General features: G+C 38.9%; 1 protein-coding gene across 5 annotated transcripts in view; it reads left to right on the top strand.

Moving 5' to 3' along the window:
* FRY (FRY microtubule binding protein) overlaps window positions 1-22,930 on the top strand; it is a 202,456-nt gene that overhangs the window by 155,517 nt on the left and 24,009 nt on the right. For all 5 annotated transcript variants that reach the window (XM_064504948.1, XM_064504947.1, XM_064504949.1 and 2 more), the window contains exons 43-53: window positions 540-634; window positions 2,346-2,953; window positions 4,154-4,251; window positions 4,344-4,514; window positions 9,595-9,735; window positions 10,721-10,900; window positions 11,922-12,083; window positions 12,920-12,994; window positions 14,039-14,209; window positions 20,088-20,288; window positions 20,835-20,996. In XM_064504948.1, coding sequence (XP_064361018.1) covers window positions 540-634; window positions 2,346-2,953; window positions 4,154-4,251; window positions 4,344-4,514; window positions 9,595-9,735; window positions 10,721-10,900; window positions 11,922-12,083; window positions 12,920-12,994; window positions 14,039-14,209; window positions 20,088-20,288; window positions 20,835-20,996 — 2,064 coding nt within the window. The remainder of the gene's footprint in view (window positions 1-539; window positions 635-2,345; window positions 2,954-4,153; window positions 4,252-4,343; window positions 4,515-9,594; window positions 9,736-10,720; window positions 10,901-11,921; window positions 12,084-12,919; window positions 12,995-14,038; window positions 14,210-20,087; window positions 20,289-20,834; window positions 20,997-22,930) is intronic.

Raw genomic sequence — 22,930 nt, 5'->3', positions numbered from 1 at the left:
TTGTCTTTTAGAATAAAGAAAATTATACCACCCAGAACAATACAAACTTAGACTGGCTTACCTACTTATCCAAACTTACCTAACTTGATCCAGTCCTCTCTTAGTGAACCAGGTAGCTATATAGCTATACAGTCTCTTCTCTTCTGAAATGTCTATAGTCGGATCCTATTTATTAAGAAATTCAAGACTAAAAAAGCTTTTAATAAGAAACAGACTGACATCACTTCCATATTTTACTTAGGTAATGAAATTGCCACAAGATGACAGTAATATTCTGTCACAACTGCTTGTGCAGTGACCTGCAAGTCAGAGGTTCTGTATGCCATTACCAATTCCCTGATGAGATATCTGCTTTTCTCAGATGCCTTCACAGATCATTCAGAGGCAGAAAATAAAATACACTTGTAGTGACATTTTAATGTGCAGCATAATTGCATGGAGAAATGATACATTCTGTTTTTGTTAGATTCCTATTTCTTTTTTTCAACTGAATGTTTTTGAGCGTATTTGTTGAAATGGCTATTCTCATGCATTGCTAGGGCTATGTAATGGAAGCACTACTTACTTTGGAAGCTGCTGTGGATAATCTGTCTGATTGTTTGAAAAGCAGTGATCTTTTGACGGTGTTATCTCGGTAAGAGCCTGTTCTCTTAACTGTATCTTTTTTTAAATCTCTCATGACGTTAAGTGTACAGTTCTGCAGTCTGACAGCATAAAATTATTTCGATAAGATTGAGCTCATTTGTAACATTTATAGAACTAGACCAAGAACACACCTGAGCCAAATTTTGCAATAGTTGAAGCAATGTGCAGAACTTTCCAGTGCATTATAAATTCTATCTTACTTTCAGCTGTCTATAACATATTTTAGCATACTTTAAAAATATTGTATTCTTTGTACCTTGTATTTTTGTATCATATACTAGAAAAAATATTTAGGAAAAAGTATGTTTTTTAAAATATTGGTTTCACATGACCTGTCATTCCCATATGAAGTATTCCTAAACAAGGAAAAGGACATGGTCTGTTTTCCTCAATAACACAAGAGCAAATTCTGTCCCAGATGTAGATAACTTGTAGACTCTGCCAGAGGCATAGCCCATCTTTGTGAGACCCTTGGTCTAACAGGGGACAAAGGTACATGGAGGGAAATTGCAAGCTCCTTCCATAACACAGCTGTTGACAGTACTGAGGGGAGGTTAATGTCTATCTGACTCCTAGTAACAACAGAATGAGGAACGTGTCAGGAAAAAAAACGTAAGTTCCTGAATTTCACAGGCAGCATAAAAGCATATGGGTTGTCATTTCTGAAGCTAAAAGGCATGGTGCTGTATATTATACTGCAAAGGCAGGACACAAGTATTGCTTTGTGACAGGGTAGAGGTGGAGAATTACAGCTTTTACTTTCTAGACACTAGAGTTATTCATCTTTCTTTAGTGCACATTCTGGGAAAGAGCAAGATGGAGCAGAAAAGAAGTAGTAGTCCAGAAAGCAGTGGGATGCAATATTCTTTATCCTGACATTAGTGATTCCATAAGATCCTATTCAAACAGGGGCTTACACTCTTGTGAAGTGGGAATAGGAGTGGAAATCCAGGAATTAGCTGTTCTCCAGAACTAACTTCCATTGAATGTATCAATATAGCATGTTTGTTTGTACAGATTATTGATAGGGACTGTCTGGATCATCACACTGTACTCCATGAGGTGTCATTAATCACTGAGCCTGAACCAGCTCTGCTTTATGTAAACCATCCTGATGAGGTCTTAGGATATAGGCAGGGGGATGCAATGACAGCAAGGTTTCTGGGGGACCTGTACTAGCAAGGAGAGCCTGACAGGTCTCTTGAGGATAATGTGGCAAATCTGTGGATCTGCATAGAAAGCACTGTTTTTAGTTCCCACACTTCTCTGCATTAGCCAGTAAGCCATGTGCCATTGTGCAGTTTGCCTGCAAGCTATGCCAAGTTCAGAGTTTGATCCACTGATAAGGGCATTTTAAAGACCAAAATTCAGTTTTCAGTTCTACCACTGCTCCATTATATCGGCACTTCCACAAGTCACTTTCCTGCTCTGTCTCTCCTGTCTCTATGTTGTTCTTACCTATTTAGACTCTAGGCTGTCCTACTGTGGTTTGGTGCAGTGTCACACAAACCTCACTTCAGTCAGATCTGTGGGCACTTCTGTAATAAAAATGACAGAATACAATAGACAGTCTGGTGTTTTACTTCTTCTGTTTAAATATTTATTTACATTTTGAGAAGTACTTAGCCTGCACACTGTATGTACAAGTTTCCAAATGTGCATTCACACATTACAATACATGTTATATATTTTGGGTTCAGTTCATCTTCACCAGATTTAACATCGAGCACCAAACTGACTGCAAACCGGAAGAGCACAGGACAGCTGAATGTGAATCCTGGAGCTGCAAGCGGTAACACAGCCACTACTGAACGAAGCAGGCACCAGAGGAGCTTTTCTGTACCCAAAAAGTTTGGAGATGTGGACAAGTCCTCAGATCCACCACGCAGTGCCACACTGGATAGAATTCAGGCGTGCACCCAACAAGGACTCTCCTCTAAAACCAGAAGTTCATCCTCTCTAAAGGACAGCCTCACTGACCCATCCCATATTAACAATCCAACAAACCTACTGGCCACCATCTTCTGGGTTGCTGTAGCTTTGATGGAATCAGATTTTGAGTTTGAGTACCTAATGGCCTTGCGGCTATTGAATAAATTACTGGCTCACTTGCCGCTAGATAAAGCTGAAAACCGGGAGAAATTAGAGAAGTTGCAAGGGCAGCTGAAGTGGGCAGATTTCTCAGGGCTTCAGCAGCTACTCCTGAAAGGATTCACCTCCCTTACTACCACTGATCTCACGCTACAGCTCTTCAGTTTGCTGACACCAGTGTCACGAATATCTATGGTGGATTCCTCTCAAGCTATAGGTAAAACCAATATACTTTTCTCTCTTTCCCTTTCCATTGCTTTGACATTTAATAAGAAATCTCATTAGATTACCTGCACAGAAACAAAAATGACTCTTTCTGCTGTTCTGATGTACTACATCAGTATTTTGCTTTGGGTTGGGTGTTTTTCTTGGAAATTTCATAGCAATATAATGTGTTTCTGAAAAGTGACTGTATTGCACAATAAGTTCTTGGACAAGAGGAGTCACGTATTTTTTAACATTTAATTTCTAGGGCCTGGCATGGTATAAAGTTCCTGAGTGTTGCTATAATAAACACATTTAAAGAGACCCTAATTTTCTAGATCCTAATTTGGCCAGTATTTCTTGCTTTAGTATTGCTTTCAGAATATTGCAACCTCTTTTGATTTTAAATTAGTGCTTCACAGGATTTTTACTAGAAATATAAATACTGAAAATTCTTGTACATTTTTTTAAAAACTACAGTTTGTGACCACTTTTCATTATGTTGAAGAGAGTCTCTGTGATTGTTCCAGATTTTTATTCCTCAATCTCAGTCAGAAACAGAGGTGTTAAGACAATTCTGCAGGCTTCACAACCAAATCATAACAAGCTTAGACTCAGAGTAAGGGGACGAATGCAATGAACAGCCTACCCAAATCTAAGCACCTATGTGGCTCCTACGTTCCAGACAATGGCTGGGCAATTCACACACAGTCTGCAAAGGTACCTTCTGGAGGTATCATTTTCTCTTCATTGAGTATAGAGGAAGCCTAGAGAAATTATGCTCCTAAATCAGGCCACTTATTTAAGTGTGTAAAATGAGAGAAAATGGATGGTTAGAAGGTTATTTTTATAGGTCCAGATTTTTTCCTTTCAAAAAAATGTATTGTGTCTGGTTACAGCTTCTTGATTTCTAAGCTCTCAACTCCTGTTTGAACTGCAGCAGCTTTCGTTACAGCTCCCCATTACAGCCTCTGCCCATAGTTCATTGACTACCTCGAGCCAGCTGTGAATTGGCACAGAAAAGCTGAATTCCAGTCTCCAGACAGAGCCCTTACACTCACAACAGGGGCTGGCAGGTAGCCTCGGAGCCATCCATCTGTGTGAGGTTAATGTAATATTGATACCATGACTTCCCACAAAATATCAACTTAAAAGATCACTGTGGCTCCTGCTGTCGCAACTATACATTTTGTTCTATATTTTTGTGTTCTAGGATTTCCACTGAATGTTTTGTGTCTCCTGCCTCATTTAATTCAGCATTTTGACAGTCCAAACCAGTTTTGTAAAGATGTAGCTGAAAGGATTGCTCAGGTATCAAAATTATTTTCTGTATTGTACATCCTTCAACCTTGTAAATACAGTTGCCTTGTTGTTAATGTATTTTGACATTTATATTTAATTAGGTTTGTTTGGAAGAAAAGAACCCCAAGCTTTCAAATCTGGCACATGTCATGACCCTTTATAAAACACACAGCTATACAAGGGACTGTGCTACCTGGGTAAATGTGGTTTGCCGTTACCTTCATGAAGCATTTGCTGATATTACTTTGAGTATGGTTACGTATTTGGCTGAGGTAAGTTTTCAAAGACAGAACTGTTTTAATTCTTCCATTGCCTAATAACCAAAAGAGCTGAAGTGTTCTTGGAGATTCCTGGGGTGTAATTCTGTAGCCATTATTTACAATAAAAAGTAGAAGAGCAGAAATCAGGAGAAAAAACAAAATTATTGTATGAAATAAATACTGAATACTAAAACCAAAGCCAGGGAAGGTCTGCAAGGCTGATGCATCTTAAAGCATCTTCTCTCATGAGCTGGTAAGGTTTTTACTGCAAAAGAAGGATAAACTGGACAGCATTTATTTAGATCCCACTGAGGAAAATAAGAGAAGCACTAATACCACTAAGGATTTAGCAACTTAAATAAGAACTGCAGTCTGGCCCTCTGTCATCTGCTCTGTAAGGATGTGCTTCTTGATACAATTTTTTATGCATTCTCTTAATACTGAATGGAACCATCTTGCTGCCACGTTTTCCTCTTCCCTCATCCCTTACTCATAACGTTTGTCACGTGTGGAATGTAGAGCTGATGCAGTGTTGTTACTGGGGGATCCAAGGCTAAGTTTTGCTTTTCAGCTTAGGCTCCTTGATTTTCCACCTCCTGTGTCCAATCAGTGCCAGGACACTATTTTGCTCTAGAATTCTCCACCTTCTCCATTCACTTCAGTGCAACAGGGAACTGGCTGAAGTCTCCCCTCTCATCCAGGGAGAAAGCAGTTGAATATTCATTACATAAATTCTCTAGCTTCTTTACGCCAGTTTTTTTTAGCAGGTTTTTCCTCCTGTCTGCCAAAGGATCTAAGAATACTCTGCATGCATCTCTTGATATAGGCTGCCCACAGATTTTCAAGAGCCTGGAGGGCAAGCACGCACTCATATTCACTCAGACTTCAGAGCAAACTTGGCCCTGCTGCCTCAAGCTGCAGTTCCTCATCTTGTTTGCACATCAGGGCTTGAATTAAACAATTATATCAGATCTCGACTGATGCTGAAAGCCATGATTCTGTTGTAAGACACTGAAACAGGGCCCTGGGGATTTTCAGTCCGTTTTCAAACTTAGGGACTCTGAAGAATTAATACTTCTTCAAACGCAAGGACTCTGAATCCTCCAGAAGCAAGCATCTCCTTCTTAGGCATAAACTTGTATAGGTAATAAACAAATGCTATAAAAATTGAGGTTTAACCTCTTCCTCCTTTGCTTTCCCAGCCTTAGGAAAGCATTTGCTTGGGTGCCCCCCCATGCCTCTGTTTTCCCCTACGTGCCCCATGCACAATTACTAGTGCTGCCGCACCCCTATGTAGGCCATTCTGTGTCATCTCCCTCCCGCAAAGAGGGCTTAGGCAAAGGTATGGAGACCCCTTCTTTCTCCTTGCTATAGAGTAACACCACTGTAACATATTAACAGCACATCAGGCAGTTTTACAGGCAGAATTAAGGCCCGTTCCTTAGGTAGCATCATCGTCATAGGATGACAGAGTGGTAAGCAAGCATTCCCTTCTCCGTGTTTATCTTGACTGCAGTTGTGTTGAGTCAGGTCTGGGGAATGTTTGTATGGATGTAAGGTAGCCACTAGTCTGGAGGAGGGGGCACAGAGGACAAGAAATCATCTTTTTCAGTGTGCTATGGCCATGAAAATTATTTTTCCAGCAATCAGGATGTTATTCCATTATCTCCTGTTGAGCTGATCCTCAGACCAGCATAAACAATGTGCTGCTCTCTCCAGTAAACAGACGGTGGGATACACTGTCAATATGTAAAGCATAATGAGATAAGACCACCACTGGGCAGTCCACAGTGGAAATGTTATAGCCATTGGTTATAGTGCCTTGTGCTTTAACAATCCCGGTCAGTCCCCAGTGCTTGGGCTTGTGGGAAACTGAGAGACATGCAGCACTTAAGAGTAAAAAAAAAAAACCTTGCTGCAACACCGACCATACCACACACAGAGACACCTTCAGAAGGAGACTTTCTACCACTAATTTTTTAAGACTGTGAGAATAAAGATTCTCAGCAGAAGGAAAAGTTTCAGTTATTGCCATTTTGAACAAAAATCTGCATTTAACCTATCTGATGGCAGGCAATTGGCTCGTCAGCAAAGGGTATGATCCTGGCTTAAAATGGGATGTTTCAGTTGTGTTCTTATCTGAAACTTATAGTGACAAGCAGCACTCCTTACGTGGTTTTACATATTAACAGCTACATCCATGAAAAATGATCATCTGTTCTAGACAAATATTTGGGAATCTCAGTTTACAGATGGGGAGAAATCAATATTTAATATTGCAGTAAAACTTTCAACTTCCACTACCAAAATCAGAATAGGCAACCTGCTGAAAGCTTATTGTGATTTTATGTTAGATCTTTTCATATTAATTTAAAAAATTAACCTTATAGCATGAAAGCATAATCATTCTGGGAGCATGTCTGAGTACGCATGCGTCACATATTAAACTAGTGATCCATTAACTCCAGGATCACGCATGGACTTAAATAGCTGATACAGAACAAGGGACAAGAAATCACATAGTGGGTAGTAAAGTGCTTATGGTAGAAGTTTCTTCCTCCTCATTGTTAGAGGATTGATTGTGATGAAAGCATGAGCGTTCATAACCCATTCAAGACCAGGGAATCGCTAGAGATTAAAACATCTCTGTTGCAAGAGAAGTAATGTCCTAGATCAGGCATTATCCGACTGGCACCTTGTCCATCAGATGTGGTTTGTCAAATGACTTTTTTTTAGCCTTTCTTCAATGAGCATGGAAAACATATGTTGAATACCTAAATAGCCCCACAGCTGAACATCTCTTCCCACCTGCTGCAAAGGGAGCCGTCGCCTGCAGTTGCAGTGCGGCAGCCCGTGCCAGCCAGCAGCAGCCAGCCCAGGCTGCCTTGGAGGTGGAGGCCCAGCTCTCCTCCTTCTGGGCTAGTTGCTTCTGCAGGGATGGAGCTAATGGCGTGTGGGTCACCAAGTCCAGGGGAGCCCCAGACTCTGTCCTACCCTCACTAGAGAATAATACACAGTTTTTCAAAACAGTTCATGTGAACCAGAGTCAAAAAACCACTGAGAATAGTTACAATTTCTCTTTACAAATACAGAGGAACCTCTTCGTTCTGGAACTTGCTAACCCAACTGATGTGTTGCCAGAACTCTACCTTGCTCCTATTTTTGTTACTCCTGATAGCAAAAGAGTTTTTATTTTACTAATTGCATTTTAAAATTACTGTTTCTTTTTTTATACTAAATGCTATTTTCTTTGACAAATTCAATGATGTATTCAAATATATGCTTGGACTATCAACCACCACATACATGAAACTGAACAAATAAAAGCTGATACCATCCAGAAATATACTGAGTTTAAGGGGCAAGAGTTGTTTAAGCCAAAGAACAAATGACAAAGAACAAATTTATACGAACAGGACTGGAAATTATACCGGACTGGACTGGAAATTAGAAGGTTTCAGAGACAAAGTTCCTAGGCTAGCTTTCTAGCCAACAATAGAGGTAAAAATCCCACTTATTTCCCAAGATTTCTTTTTCCTTTCCTGGAAGTGGTTATCTGATGCAGTAGCTTCCATCAGAGAACACAGAACTTGTTTCTCTCATCCAAATTGTTTCTTCCAGGCCTTTGTTCCTTGCCTACAGCGACACACCAGCTCATATGCTGACTCATATGAAACTATGTGCAAAGAAGGAGGCCAGCCTTCCTCTGCAAGATGCTAATGGAATGAAAGGAAAACTCTGTAACCCAGTTTTGAATAAGAATTATAAAACATATTTTATCTCTCAGTAAAGGTATCCATGGACTACAGCTGCTTGCCATGTAGTACCTTTAATTTTTAAATTTGTGCTGTATCTTTATGGAGGAATAGGTAAAGCATAGTAACTTCTGTCTGTTGTGCTATTAACAGTATTTTGCCTACTTTTTTTTACAAATTACTAAGTACTGTTCATAATTACCAATGAAAGAAAAGGTATTTAGCAGGATTAGTTAGATATGTCCTATCTGGTCGTTCCGTTTCAGTTGGCATAAAGTCTTTTCATTCAATATAAGGAGGGAGTCTTTCCATTCAGACCAGCTAGGGCATCTAATAAATTACTGGTCTCTATCTGGATAACAGCTGACATTTTTCTCTGAAGGAAGACTAGTGACATAAGTCACTATACAGTTTTTATACATGATTTTTTTCTAGAACATAGTACCTCTATTAACCAGTATTAGAAGAAGGTTTTTGTGGGCCTGAATTGAAGGACAGAGTTTAATCTTGGAACCTCCAGTAAGCGCCAGCAATAATGTTTGACTGCCCCTGAAATGCCACGGGGAGGGAGGGATAGTCTCTGTTACCAGTGAACGGCCCTGCTACCTTCCAGAAAATTTTCAGCTGAGATATTTCACACACGTGTGCACCAGCACAAACATAGCATGTCTTTCTGTATGCCTCCAGAATTACTGTCATGTACATGTTTAAGCACAGTTGCAATTGCAAGGCTGGTTCTCGTATTCCAGGATTACAGTCAGGGCTTCCGCAATTCTGGGATTTAGATCAAGCCCTTCTTTGTATTAGTGTCTGCAGCAAGAGGGCCCAGGGACTCTGCTCTCCTCCTTAGCAGAAAATGTTTCCATAGCAGTTACAGCCCGTGAACACTGACAGTGAACTATATTTGGATAAATATGTATTGATGTCTGAATAGTAGTAGTTTTGTTTCTTTAGCATGTTTTCTTTTCCTCCCCGACTTTCAGCAAATGTAGAAAGAAAAAATTCTCCTGTTTTTATTGGTTGTTCTTCCCCAGTTACAGTCTAAAATTTACCTGCCAGTTGACTCAATTCCTGGACGTGTTTTCTGGAGAAGTTAGGGCAGGCATATATGAGATGTACGTTTCATTATGCAAACCTGTTGGCCGTTGGCTCCCAATGTAAAGCTATATTTTATTTTGCACTTGTATCATCATCACTTGTAAAATGATTGTAAAACGGCATTGCAAAATCAGTGGGTGATGAAAGATTAACAGTATAGATGGTATTTATGAGACTAGTAACTTTTTCTGTGAGGAGAAACATCTCAAAATGTAGTTACTTTCAATTTTTTTTAATAGCTGCTGGAAAAGGGGCTTCCCAGCATGCAGCAGTCCCTCTTACAGATGATCTACAGTCTTCTCAGCTATATGGACCTGTCAGCTGTTCCTGTTAAACAGTTTAACGTGGAAGTGCTGAAAACCATTGAAAAATATGTACAGGTAAATACCTTTTCTTCTCTGTATTAAAATAGCAACTCAGCTATTTTCATTTTCATTTTTCATATTTTCATTTACTATGAAAAGTTATTTTTCTTTGTAAGAATTTAAGACTAGATTAGGAGGGGGGACTAAGGCTGTTCATTGTGATGCCTGGTTTATAAACATCCTGATGCCGAATAGGCTACTCGTCCCCAAATAAGATGCCCAGCCCTGTGCTCCTTGTGTGGGGCAAGTAAGGCTGAGCTACCACCATTTTTAAATGTTAGCTGCCTCTCTGACTCTGTTTTGGACCACTCTGAGTGTCCCGAAGGGAAATCCGCGCCGACGTGGCGATTAGCCCTGCTATAGACATCAGCCAGTTAGCGTCACTTAGCTGGGGGGCAGCGATCAGTCCCTGGCTTTTGTGTGTTTAGTAATATAGATCCAGATGTGGAGTGTAAGAGTGGGACTTCCAGAACACCTGGAAACCAGGAAAGAGGAAACTGCATACTTAGCCAGGAAGAAATACAGGCGGGAGGTATGGTGTAAGCGCTTCCCCGCAGAGACTTCTGCACCTACCTCTGGGCTGGGGGGAAAATACCTCTCTCTGCTTAGAGGCCATAAAAATGTGTGTGTTGGGTCAGCTCCTCTGTTAAAGAGGGGGGATTCTGCACCAGCCCCTACACTTACACCTAGTGATTAAGACATTCAGGTGGGAGACCTGATTTTAAGCCCTTCATCTGCCAAATTGGTCTTGCACTGAGGTCTGCCACTTTGCAGGCCAGTTCCCTAAGAATGACTCTTTAGGCAAGGGTCTCGGTCTTTGCTGTTGAAATTGTTCTCTAAGTATGTGCCTTGTCACTGGACAAGAGAGAGGTAGAGAGAGAATAGTATACCAGCTCCATGTTGCTATTATGTGGCAAAAAATATGATTGTGAAGTTTAAATGATCTCGAATACGTGCGAATCTTTCTTTCAAGTTGCCAATTAAATATACCTATTTCTAGAGCATTCACTGGAGAGAAGCCTTGAATATCTTGAAGTTGGTGGTTTCTCGTTCTGCCAGCTTAGTTTTGCCATCCTATCAACACAGTGATCTTTCAAAAATGGAAATACATCGAGTGTGGAACAGTGCCTCCAAGGAGCTACCAGGGAAGACTTTAGAGTTTCACTTTGATATTTCAGAGGTACTGTTTGTAATTCTACTACTTAAAGCCCTAATTTTCATCTCGCAATTGATAATCCTGAAACGTGTGTTGTAGCTCCTTAAGAAAGTTGAAAAATTGGGAAAGGAAAGAAAATTACAGAACAGAAAGCCTCGTAAATTCTTCTTGATCCACTGTGACATTCTGGGTTTTCATTTAGATTTTTCTAATAAGGTGTTATTGGTTGTATTTAAAATACTCTCAGGGAAATGCTATGCCAAGTGTAACATGTAAATATACTATATATATAAAATCCCCTCCACAAGTGTTTTATACCTGGATGCCAGTGTTCTCTATAATTGTTTAAACACAGAAATATGTGGTTTAAGGCAGTAATGCCTAGCTTCTGACTGAACTCTTTTACAGCAGTCTTTATCCTGCAAACCCTGGGCATGTTTTAACTTTATGGAACTGAATGGACCCACTGGTTTTAGCAGCCACATCACTTTATAATAGTTAATTGCGTGAGTGTTTTTAGCGTTATGGACTTTTCATACAGGTAATAGTGAGATTTTGGGTTAAAAGGAAATTTCAACATGAAAAGGCATCTTATGTGGGGTTTCCTCCAGTTGTTTCTTGTAAGTATAGTTCTAGAAAATGCTGAGTATTCTATCAGCAATCCGAGAAAGCATTTTAGTGTGTGCTGGAACAGGGCCAGAGTGCTCAGCATTTTTAGGAAAAACCCTTAAAACAACATGTGGGAGAAATCTGGACTTGGAATAAATTTCATAGGCTTTTTTCTTTGCTACTTCTTAAGGTAGTTTGACAGTTGCTTATGACTATTAGCTACTCATGAAGACAAGCGCTAGATATTAGGCATGGCAATAGTTACTGAGAGTTCACAGTGGAAAATAATATACATACCAAGTGACATGAAATTTGGTGCACTCCTTGTTTTTCTCATGCTTGTCATCTTCAGAGTAATCTTTTCCTGCAAGTAATAGGCCCCCCTGTAAGTTCACCATGGAGCACAGTACTAGAAAATAATTATTTTTCATTTAAGACTCCAATTATTGGGAGACGGTATGATGAGCTGCAGAGCTCTTCCGGCCGCGACGGTAAGCCGAGGGCAATGGCTGTCACCCGAAGCACTTCTTCAACCTCATCAGGTTCCAACTCCAACGTCCTTGTGCCTGTGAGCTGGAAGAGACCCCAGTATTCGCAAGTAAGCTCCTTTAAAGAAGCCTGCTATTCATTAACAAGTTGCTCTTGGAGCAGTGGATTTAACGCACTGGGTTTTTAAAGGCTTGTGCCCTCTGTGCCCTGAGCAGTGCTCCAGCAGCGACAGCGCGGCAGTCTGGCTGCAGGTGCCCCCTGAATGTCCTTCTCCGACTCGGTAATGGACTGAGCTATGACTGCCTTCTATCCAGCTGGTGTTTTTCTTTTAACTCATAGGGAATGTGTCTCTTTAACACTGCTAATTCTGTATCAGATTTAGCTGAGATGGACCGGTGAGTTCAGACATTAGCGTTCTGTTCAGACATCACAGAAAGTGAAATTTTGGAAGCCTAGTTTCCTTGGGAAATCAGATATAAAAAAATTCTTTCGAATGCTTCTCCTAAAAGTGATGTTTGCTTGCATTGCTGATATTGATTAGCTTCCCGTTAAAATAAAACCATACAGAATAAATGTATTTACTGTCTTTTTTTTAATGTAGCAGATATGGTGACTCAAGCACCAATTCTCCAAAAAAAAAAATTATGCGTGTTCTTAATTTTAGGCTTCTGAGTTGTCTCTTTGAAGTGATGTACAGGATCCAGCGCTTTCTTATTAAGCTCAATAGAATTAATGGGCTAATTTAAAAATAATAAGCACTAAAATAATTAACAGCTAGTTTTATGTTTCCTTGTATGCACAGTTGCTCTGAAAGCAATCCTTTCAGCATTTAATGAGTCATTCTTTGGTTGTTTCCTCCTAATTAAAAGCTGCTAATCATATCTCTAGTCACCAGGAGAATACGTGGCTAAAAAGATGCTAACTTGGAAATGTCTTGTTTTGTAGAAAAGAACAAAGGAAAAGCTGGTACATGTCCTTTCTCTGTGTGGCCAGGAAGTTGGTCTGAGTAAAAACCCTTCAGTAAGTAACCTTGTAGTGACCATTTCTTTGGTTTTTTTTTTTCTTTTGTCCTAGATTTTTAATATGGAGAACTTTATTTCCCAGAATTGCTGACCTGATTTACATAGTTTCGTGTCACATTACTACCATTGTAATTTGCATTGGCCCATGCTGCATTTCTTAGCATATAGACTCACTTCTCACTTGAAGGTGCATTTACATACAGAGCTACATACCATTTTGCTGTGAGAGATTTGTAATGCTATAGGTTTTACTTATTGCCAGCTCAGTGGGTAGAGAGTAATGATCCGTGGTATTGCCAATCTAGAGCCTTTCTAAAGTACAAAATTAAATTACAGAAATAAAACAAAAGTTTCTAATTATTCCATTAAATAATAGTTCTAACATTGCTCTTTAAAGATTAATATTGTCTAGTGCTCGGAAATGGGCAATGGATCATCCCCGATGGGGAAGCTCTTAAAATAGTTATTAGATATTTTCTACAGAAATAGGAAAATTTTTGAGTGTGTTTTAATATGTTATTCATATGTCACTTCTATTATGGTGAACAAGTTTTTCAGTTCTGCAAGACAGGAACCTTTGCCTTTTCTCAACTAAGTTGCAGATATGATTGTTTGTCAGTAGGAAAGGAAACGTGATAGCTTGTTAAATTTTCTAATCATGACACATTCTCAAGCATCAGTTTTAACTAAAGATTTTTTGATGAACTTATTAACTCATCTCCTTGACAGCATTTTCTTTGCTAAGTTCTTTGAATTTTGTTCTTATAAATGTATACAAACATCTAGGCAACATCAGTCTGCAGCCATTAGGAGGTAGCTGTAATATTCTTGGACGTGTTCCTGCAGTATGAAGTTGCTTCTTTGTAGAAGTTTAATCTGAAGGCACCTGTCCAACATAAATAATAAAGAGTGCTCTAAAAATACTCACTGAAGGAATTAGGTGTGTACTGGAAATACAGACTTCCGAATAACCAATTACAGCTTTTAGGAAGAAACAACCAGAGGCAACAGTTTCTTACCAGAGAAATCCTTTGAATTGTAGGTAATTTTTTCTTCCTGTGGTGATTTGGATCTGATTGAGCACCAGACAAGCTTGGTGTCTTCAGAAGACGGCACCAGGGAGCAGGAGAACATGGATGATTCAAACAGTGAACAACAGTTCAGAGTCTTTAGGGACTTTGATTTCCTGGATGTTGAGCTGGAAGATGGGGAGGTACAGTATATTTTCTCTGAAACAGCTTTTTTTAAAAACAGTTTGATATTCTTTCTACTAAATCCTGTACTTTTTTTGTAGCATAAAACTTTAACTATACAAGTATAAACTTCGAGCTGAGATTATTTATAATGTTCACTTAGTGTTTACTTCAGTAGCAAAACAGTAACAGGCTACCACACCCTTCCTTTCCGAATCTGCTTTAGGAAACGCTGCAGAACTGTTACTGAAAGATAAAGCCTCTGTTCTAGTACCAGTATGAATATCAAGTTTCTGTGATTTTTATGTGAATTTAGCTTAAATACAATTTTTAAAGTCCCAAATTGTTAATAAAAATATGCTTGCAGGTTAAAAAATCTGTAAGATGGAATTGTTTCAAATCTGTTGTTTCGTGAGTAACTCTCCAAAACTTGAATTCAGACCTTCAGGGTGTTGTGTTTCTCTTGCAGCTGCTGATGAAATCACTAACACTTTGAAAGATGTACCTTCCACGCTGCTTAGGTGTCTGTGATTTCATCATTTCATGCAGGAGCTGAACAGAACCCTGCAGGCTAGATCAAGTCTTGGCAAGTGAAGCCTGTCAGCTCACCTTTAGCTGAAACTGCTGAAGGGAAATAGTTGAAGAAGTGCTGACGTTTGGGGGGCTACACCTTTTAACCTTGCTTACACCAAACTTGGAGTGTTTCTTTCCATTTGGGTGGGAAAGGACAAATATATATATATTCATTGCCAAACAAGTCTAACAATTTTGTTGCTATTTAACAGCTTAGAAATTGTTAGCTATTTTAAAGTACGTAAAGTACAAATGCTCAGCCAGCCTAACAGTTCAGTAAATTGTCTTGTCATAGTCCGGATTCAGATTTTGACGTGAATTCGCTCAGGCATCACTCTTAGCCCTAAGAAGAACACGAGTGCAAGAAGAAATAATCAGCATTCCCACTAGTAGATTTACAGTAGTATTATTTAAGGTACCCCTCAGCTGTGAATTAAAGTACTTGTGAATTTTAATTTTTTTTCCAATGAAGAGGAAGGATGAAGGAATGGAGAGAGACATCACAGAGTGCTTATTTTTCCAAGTCAGGAATCTCTATGTACTCTCTGTACAAAATGTGGTAATTTTGGCTCATAGTGGCCCATCACTTTGCTGAGAAAATAAGTAGGCAGCATCAGTGGTTGAAAATACACTGGCCAAGTATTATGAAGGGGCTTTAATGTTCCAAACAATGATAAATGATAAAACAGCAATGCCAGGTAACTTCCAAAAATATACTTGCTGCAAGCTTTTCTGTATCTTAAATTCTTTCAAAATATTACACGGGAATGAGACGAGACACATGACTAACTATCATATGATTACTGTTTGTCCACTGGGTGACATTTAGGAATTTCTTCTTTTTCTTCACTAGCTAAAACCATATGAAGTTTTTATATATACATATATATATATATATATAAAAAAAAAATCATATAAAATCTTCTAAAGAAAATATGGCGGTCATTACTCAGAAGGAGAACAAATACCAAAATGGTAGACAAATCACTGAACTGGCAGATTGTCAGTACTGTTAATATGGGTGTAGGGCAGAGACACTGTACCTCCCAACTCAGTGTCCTTGGCACTCAGTGCAGAACAGCTCCCATCCAACAGATTTTACCTCCATGGAGCGTGACTCTGCAAAGATTTGTCCGCATGTGGCTAACTTGAAGACTGAGGCCTAAATTAATCAATATACCAATTGTCTTAAGTTGGTGGTGGAACAGCATCAAACTTCTCTATTTTTATGTGAAGTAAAGCTAAAAATCTAGTCTTACACTTAATACATGTCTAGAACTGCCATGGATCTGAGTCCTTGCATTCCAAGGTTTAGTCCAGCCTGACTTACTACTTTTCAAATAAATAGATATTTTGACCAAATTCAAACCTGGTAGAAGAAGCTGTCACTAATGACTCAGTTGAAACTGTATCATTTACATCAGCTTGAATTTGATTTATTCATAAACATGAATAAAATAGTGTTAGAAAACTTAAACTATCAACAGCACAAATAGCCTTTCCAAAAAATCTTATGATTTAAATAGGTCAGTGATGGTTTTATCATCCCCAGATCACACGATGTACCTGTGTGAAATTTAACAAAGATGTGAAAGCAAGCCATGGATATTTTTAAATTTAAAAGATAGGTCTGAAGATCTGAAGTTTCTGTGATAACATTGTTTACAATTGTAGGCAAATGTTTGCCATGATGTCTTTAATACAGTAATTTTACATAGATTCTTTCTATTTGTTTTTCTATCTGTTATATCTGCTACCCAGGAACTTCAGGTAAGTCTTGAACTAGTATATGTTATGCCGTCTCGCAAACTTGTATTATAGAATAACATCATAGTTTTGTTGTTTGATCCATCTTCAGTGTGTGCTTGTGTGTGTGGGTGTGCGCGTGCTTGCATTTCTGACAGGTGCTTTGTTTTTTGTCTTGTATTAGAAATATTTTGGAGGTCTTTTTCAAAAAATAAGTTTTAAATCATTAAAAGACATCTGCTTCATTTTAAGATATGTATTTTTGACATCTTCAGTTGGCTTTAAAAATTTTAAATTATCTTGATCTAATATCAGAATTTCAAAATTGGGCCATTTCTATTTTTCATATCTTTGTGCATAAGTAATATGTAAAAACACAAAAAGAACTTGTTTTTTAAATAGAGTAAAGTTTGTGCCATTTGTTTCTATGGACAAATAATATATAAATCCAGCATTTCCATTGTGATATATTGGCTCTTGTTAGCATCTTACTAATGCTGATTAATGGGACCTCTTCAGACAGTTTAGATCACTGCATACCAGCCTAATTTTGCAAATGATCTTGCTTAATTTAATTCAGCTGTATACTCCTACTGACTTTGCTGGAATCATTTACCATGTGAAGAAAACTGAAGAGGCACATCAGCATTCGCAAGTTGGGGACCTTAACTTGCAGTTTTTCAATATTATATCGAGAATTGAAATGATACAAAAATAGTTGTACAAATGATACAAAAATCAGCAGCAACAAGTGTTTTGCAGATTTGTTTCTGAGAGCTTGTATATCAGTTAGTGTTGAAACGTAAGCACCAACAAATTCTCAGTCCCCACAGGCCTGTGCTTTACGGGATACAAGCATAGGGAAGCAGTGGCGTACCGTTGAGTTCCACAGCACTAGTGCCTGTACCCTGCAATATTTGTGCCACTCCATTAACTTTGGAAACTTTGTCAACGAAGTGGGGTAAAAATTTGTCTGCAAGAAGCTTTGCATGGTGCTTAGGAGCTTTCTTGAGGAGCTAGGCTTCTGTCCCCCAACCAGAGTTACTGCCCTGTTTACTTTCCTTGCGGTGCTTCTCCTTCCCCTGGGTTTGGCAATGCTTGAAACGGCTGGAACGGCAAGTGGGCTCCGTTACCAGATAGGTGGCCATGGTCATGGGAAGTCCTGCGTAGCGCTGGCTCATTGTTGGCAAGGCACATTTATAAGAAGTGACTCTTTTCTTATGTATTGCTGGTGGCTTTTCAGATAGGAGATATTTTTGCTGCAGCTGTAGATAAAAATGAACAGCCCCTCAGCTACGCCTTCCCTCCTGCTTGCTACCTGTGAAAGAAAAACTGCTTCAGACTGCAAAAAACACAACTCCGTTTTAGTAGACGTGTGTTTACCTCTTGCTTAAATTCAGTATGATTCTGGGTGCCCCTGCAGCAAGGTTACGCTAACCCCTATGCTAACCTAATGCTAAATGCTTTGGGTTATTTCATCTGTCATGTACCCTTTCCCTCACTTTTAATTCACTCACTTCTTTTAATGGCATGTCCTATAAGTGCCCCTTTATCTTTCACTTTTTTTTTTCTGGCTTTCTTCTTTAAGAAATTCCAAAATGAAACAGCACCAACAAATAGACCCATAGACACAGGCTGCAAAGTTAACTGCTAGCTGTACTAGGCACATCGTGAGGATCAGGGAGTGACAGCGGTCATTTTTGCTTGCTTGCTTATTTATTTCCTTTTGTCATTTGTTAGTTCAGTAACCAATGTTTTGTGGAGGATGTCCCATTGCTGCACATGTTCTCCAGCCTTCGTGGGCGAGGACGGAGTGCCAAATAAGTTGTTGAAATAAGTAGTTGGGACCTGTACAATCGTTTTTACCATTCAAAGGGACCTAATTTCTTAAATATTTGATGTTTTCTATTCCCACACCACACCGCTACATGATCTTTCTCACAGGATATGAAAACATAAGGTTCTTCTAATATTGTGGCTTCATAACAATTCCATTTTCATTTGCTCTTGAATATACTGCATTCCTTAATTTTGCGTTTCTTGTGGATTACAGTTCTCGCATTTCTGGATTGTCTTTTTCTTAAACATTTTTTTCTTTTTTTCTTTTTTCTTTGTATTTGTTCATGAAAGGTGAGCTTTGTGTTATAAAGCTGAACTTTCCCTCCAGAATCCATTGCATTGAAGTGCAGTGATGCAAAATAAGATCTATTTGTGCAAGTTTGTTGATTGTTAAGGAGGTAAAATTGCAATTGAATTAACTGCAGATTATGCCCTTTGATGCCTATTCAGTACCTGCCTGTCTGAGTAGTGCTGAATGGGAATTACTTGAGTGTTGAAAATCAGAAGTTCTGCTTAAGCACCTTACCGAACTGAGACCTTTTTCTTCGTGATCGTACATAATTTTAAACTGCACGAGCCCAGGAGATACTTCTTATATAATCTGTGATTTGTTAACATTTATGATTTTAAGGCAGAAAGTTCAGTGGTTTCATATTTAAAAGATAATGGTCAACTTGAATTTTCAGAAATTGATTTACTTGTTCAAGAGAGTTGCTTCTAACAGAGTCTTTTCTTCTTTTTCTCTGTTGGTCCATGGCAGCTGTTATGGACATACTCCTGTGTTTGCCATGCAGGAGCCTAACTAGACTTGAAGAAGGGAACTAGAGACTCAGTGCAGTTAGTGAAACTAATGAGTGAAACTGGCTACAGGGTGCTAAAAAATGCATAAAGCAAACAAATAGAAAGAAAGTGGAAAAATACTTGTCACTGTTATACACAGAAGAAATTAAGTGATGTTTGTATCAGTTCACTAGTCTAACAAGTAATTATGCATTTTGCTTAGTGTAGTCACTTTATATTACTGTAGGTAGGATCAGAACTGAAAGTCAATATAAAATGTTTGGACAATTTGACTGTGTCCTTTTTAAATAGTGAAATCTTAGTCAGTGCTGGCCAGGTTACTCTCAGAATATAGCTTCAAATAATTCAAAATAACTTCAAGGTTACAAGAATAAGCCATAGAATAAAAGTTAAAAAGATGTGCTGCTTTAGTTACTGCATTTTGCATGCTAAATGAAGAGATGCATTCATATCTATCTTAACTCATCACTATGGTTATGTATATAATGCAAAGAATCCAAAGTCTTTCACGTATGTTTTGTGATTGAAACATTGCTGTGAACTGTGGTCCTAATATTTTTAAACATCATGGAAAAATCTTTTAAAATTGCTTCTAAATTTTTATTTTGGCTGTCATTGCTCCAGTGGTATTGAGGTGTGTGTATATTTGGACTTACAGAAATGAATTCTTAAATCAGCTGGTGCATGAAAAACGTCTAATACTGAAAATAATGAATTTTCATTTAACTGTCATTTCCATGCTTCTGCTCTTATCTGCAGGTGAAGTGCTGGGAAATTGTATATGCTCCTGTTACCCTATTGCTTAGCAAAATAATGTTCATATCAAATTTGTGTTATATCTCTACATGAAAGCATTCTTTAGCTAACTTTGTTCTAACGATTGGTTGTGGTATTTGATGAGTTTCTGATCAAGAAAGCTGACCCTATCCCTGATTGCAGGGCGAGAGCATGGACAATTTCAACTGGGGAGTGCGCCGGCGTTCCCTGGATAGCCTGGACAAGTGCGACATGCAGCTGCTGGAGGAGAGCCAGCTCTCGGGGAGCACACCCAGCCTGAACAAAATGAACCGCGAGGACTCCGATGAGTCATCGGAGGAGGAGGACCTGACCACCAGCCAAATCCTGGAGCACTCGGACCTAGTAAGTTGTTCCCTGGCAGTTCAAGAACAGCTAGGGTTGTGTTTTTGAATACACTGGTCCTTCAGCTTCCTCTTGCCTAGGTGCAGCCTGAGCAGCTGAAATTGTAGGGGGGTGGCACTTAATGTGGTATTTTCTTTATTTCTGGCTTTTTCTTTATTTGCAAACATACACAGGAATTTTAAAGGAAGTTCTAAACACAGGAAGCATCAAATCTGATAAGTTGCTCTTTGCAGCACATTGCTCCGTGCCAATTTCATGTAACTGATCAGTGGTAAATAATTCTGATGTATCTAATACCTGAAGAAATAGGACAAGACTCCATTTTTGCAAACTGTGTCAGGTTTACTGTGTTCACTTCTGGGATGTTTACATACAATTTTTACAACAGAAATATTGAAAAGGTTATAATATGTCTCCATGTACAAACTAACAGAGCCACTGTCACTGCCCTTTAAGGCAATGTTTGCTTTGCACGTTCATAAGAGCAACGTACGGTCGGGTAGCTGTATGCTCAGTTCTTCTGTGCTTTTGTTGTCTTTTAAACAGATTATAACTCTTTCCCCATCTGAGGATACAAATCACATTGACTCACTTTCTACATCATGTGACACAACCTCAGCAGACCCTCATCATTTTAATATGGGAACGTCTAGCTTTGATGTCTCTTTGCCTGACATGAATAATCTCCAAGTGTCTGAAAGTTCCAAGGTGAAGGAATTTTGATTTTCTTTTCCATCTATAGTACATTTTATATAACATTTTTACAAGTTTATTTTACTTATGCTTTTGAAGGTTTGATCTGTGGAAGCAAGTATATTCACACTTTCTATATATAATGGCAGCAGAAACAATGCATTCATATGTTCCTGCAGATTCATACTCTGTCTTTTCTACTTACGCTCTCCTCATTAAAAGGATTGTATTTATTGTTTCTTAAGTATATTGCACTATATATTCACCAAAATGTTACTAGCTAATTACAAGCTAAATTCATGAACTGGTTAGACTCTAAGGGAATGCTCTTTTGTTCTTCAAGCTGATTTTAAAGAACGATTTGCTAACTCGCGTGTGGGTGTATGCATGTATTCTCTGAGATTTTTTCGTATGTGGGAACCTATTGTACAGTTGTGTGCACTGGATTCAGTTCTTGCCTTTTGGCAGGCACTCAGAAATTTAAAACTCATGATCACAATATTAAGCCAGCTTTTTGGGGGGGGCAGAGTTTGCGAGGATGAAACAGTCGTGTTCAGCACAGTTTATTTCAAACAGTTGTATAAGAAGATGCAACCTGAACATAATGTAAGGTTGGTAAAGGATTACCAGTCTGCGGGTCTCCATTAATTTTGTTTGATAATACTTGTTTGAGACTTCTGTGTATGGGACATCAGGTGAATCTACTGCTCTTGCTCTCACTCTCTCTCCAGAGATATAATCTAAGGGTTTGGGTTGGTTGGTTTTTGTGGCTTTATGACATTGTTGCCTTACCAGGAAGGCTTTCTCTGTCGTGTCGGAGCTGGGGGTCTTCTACAGAAGAGCACCATAAGAGAATCGGGCAGGGGAAGAACATAAATGTATTGTGTGGTCACCAGCTTTCATTCCCATCCTTGCCCTCTATCCCTCCAAACGCAGCCACAAATAACTGATGGCAAATAAGAGATACAGCACTCTGTCTAGCAAAGTTACAGAAGCTCATAGAGAGCAGGGAGCAGGGAAGGAGGTTGGAGCTGGGCTGCCTGTTGTGTGTGTCAGAAACCTCCCCAAGGAGGAAGGAGGGACAGGAGAAGGGGGCTGTGGGTGAGGAGAGGAGGGGAACCCCTCGACATAATGATAGTGGAAAAGATAAACTGATTTGTGAAAACAAGTGTTGGTTAGACAAGTTACCTTCTAACAAGTACAAGTAGCAGAAGTTGGCAGAATTTCAGTTTGGGAACCTGCAGTAAGAACAGACAGTCTTGCAGGTGATGACTGTGGCCAAGCTCATGCAGCCAGATGTATTAGTGACTGATAGGTGAATTAAGGAGTGCAAATCACAGCTTATGAGTTTCATGCAAGCCAGGGTTTCAGACTCTGTAGAATGAAAATCTCTTCAATGTCCATGTCCCAATAATCATGCTCCAGTGTTCATCAAAAAATGAAAACCTTTGGAAAAGGTAAAGAGGTAAATTATGAAAAATCACAGGAGAGGTTTTTTTGTGAGGTTTCCTGGCAAATTCAGCTAGTCCTGAGACAGGTTTGGTATCGGTGAAATGCGTGATCCAAGTTGACAGGCACTTGCCAGTGTTACAAGGATAATGTTTTAATTGCTAAACTTTACACAGAAAGCTTTGTTAGTGTTTTTTGCCTGAAAGATACTTTCTTCTAGTATGCATACTTCTGTATTTTTACTCTAAACAAACCGCAGTCAATATAAACAAAGTTAAAAGACCTGGTTTGATGTTTATTTTAAGGAAGAAATCATCCAATTTCTAATCAGAAAACTTGAACCTTGCCCCTAGATGATTTTACTTAATATGATAACACAAAATCTCTGCTCTTTCCTGTTTCTCTTTTCCCCTCTGTTTTTATTTTCAGTGTGCTGATGCTATATCAGCAATGCAGAGGTATATTTTTGTTATTTCTTTACTGTTATACAAAAATGTTTG

The sequence above is a fragment of the Dromaius novaehollandiae genome, chromosome 1 (assembly GCF_036370855.1).
Source record: "Dromaius novaehollandiae isolate bDroNov1 chromosome 1, bDroNov1.hap1, whole genome shotgun sequence".
NCBI classification, from domain to species: Eukaryota; Metazoa; Chordata; class Aves; order Casuariiformes; family Dromaiidae; genus Dromaius; species Dromaius novaehollandiae.
The sequence above is the reverse complement of the archived record's forward strand: the minus strand, read 5'-3'. Positions and strand labels throughout refer to the sequence as shown.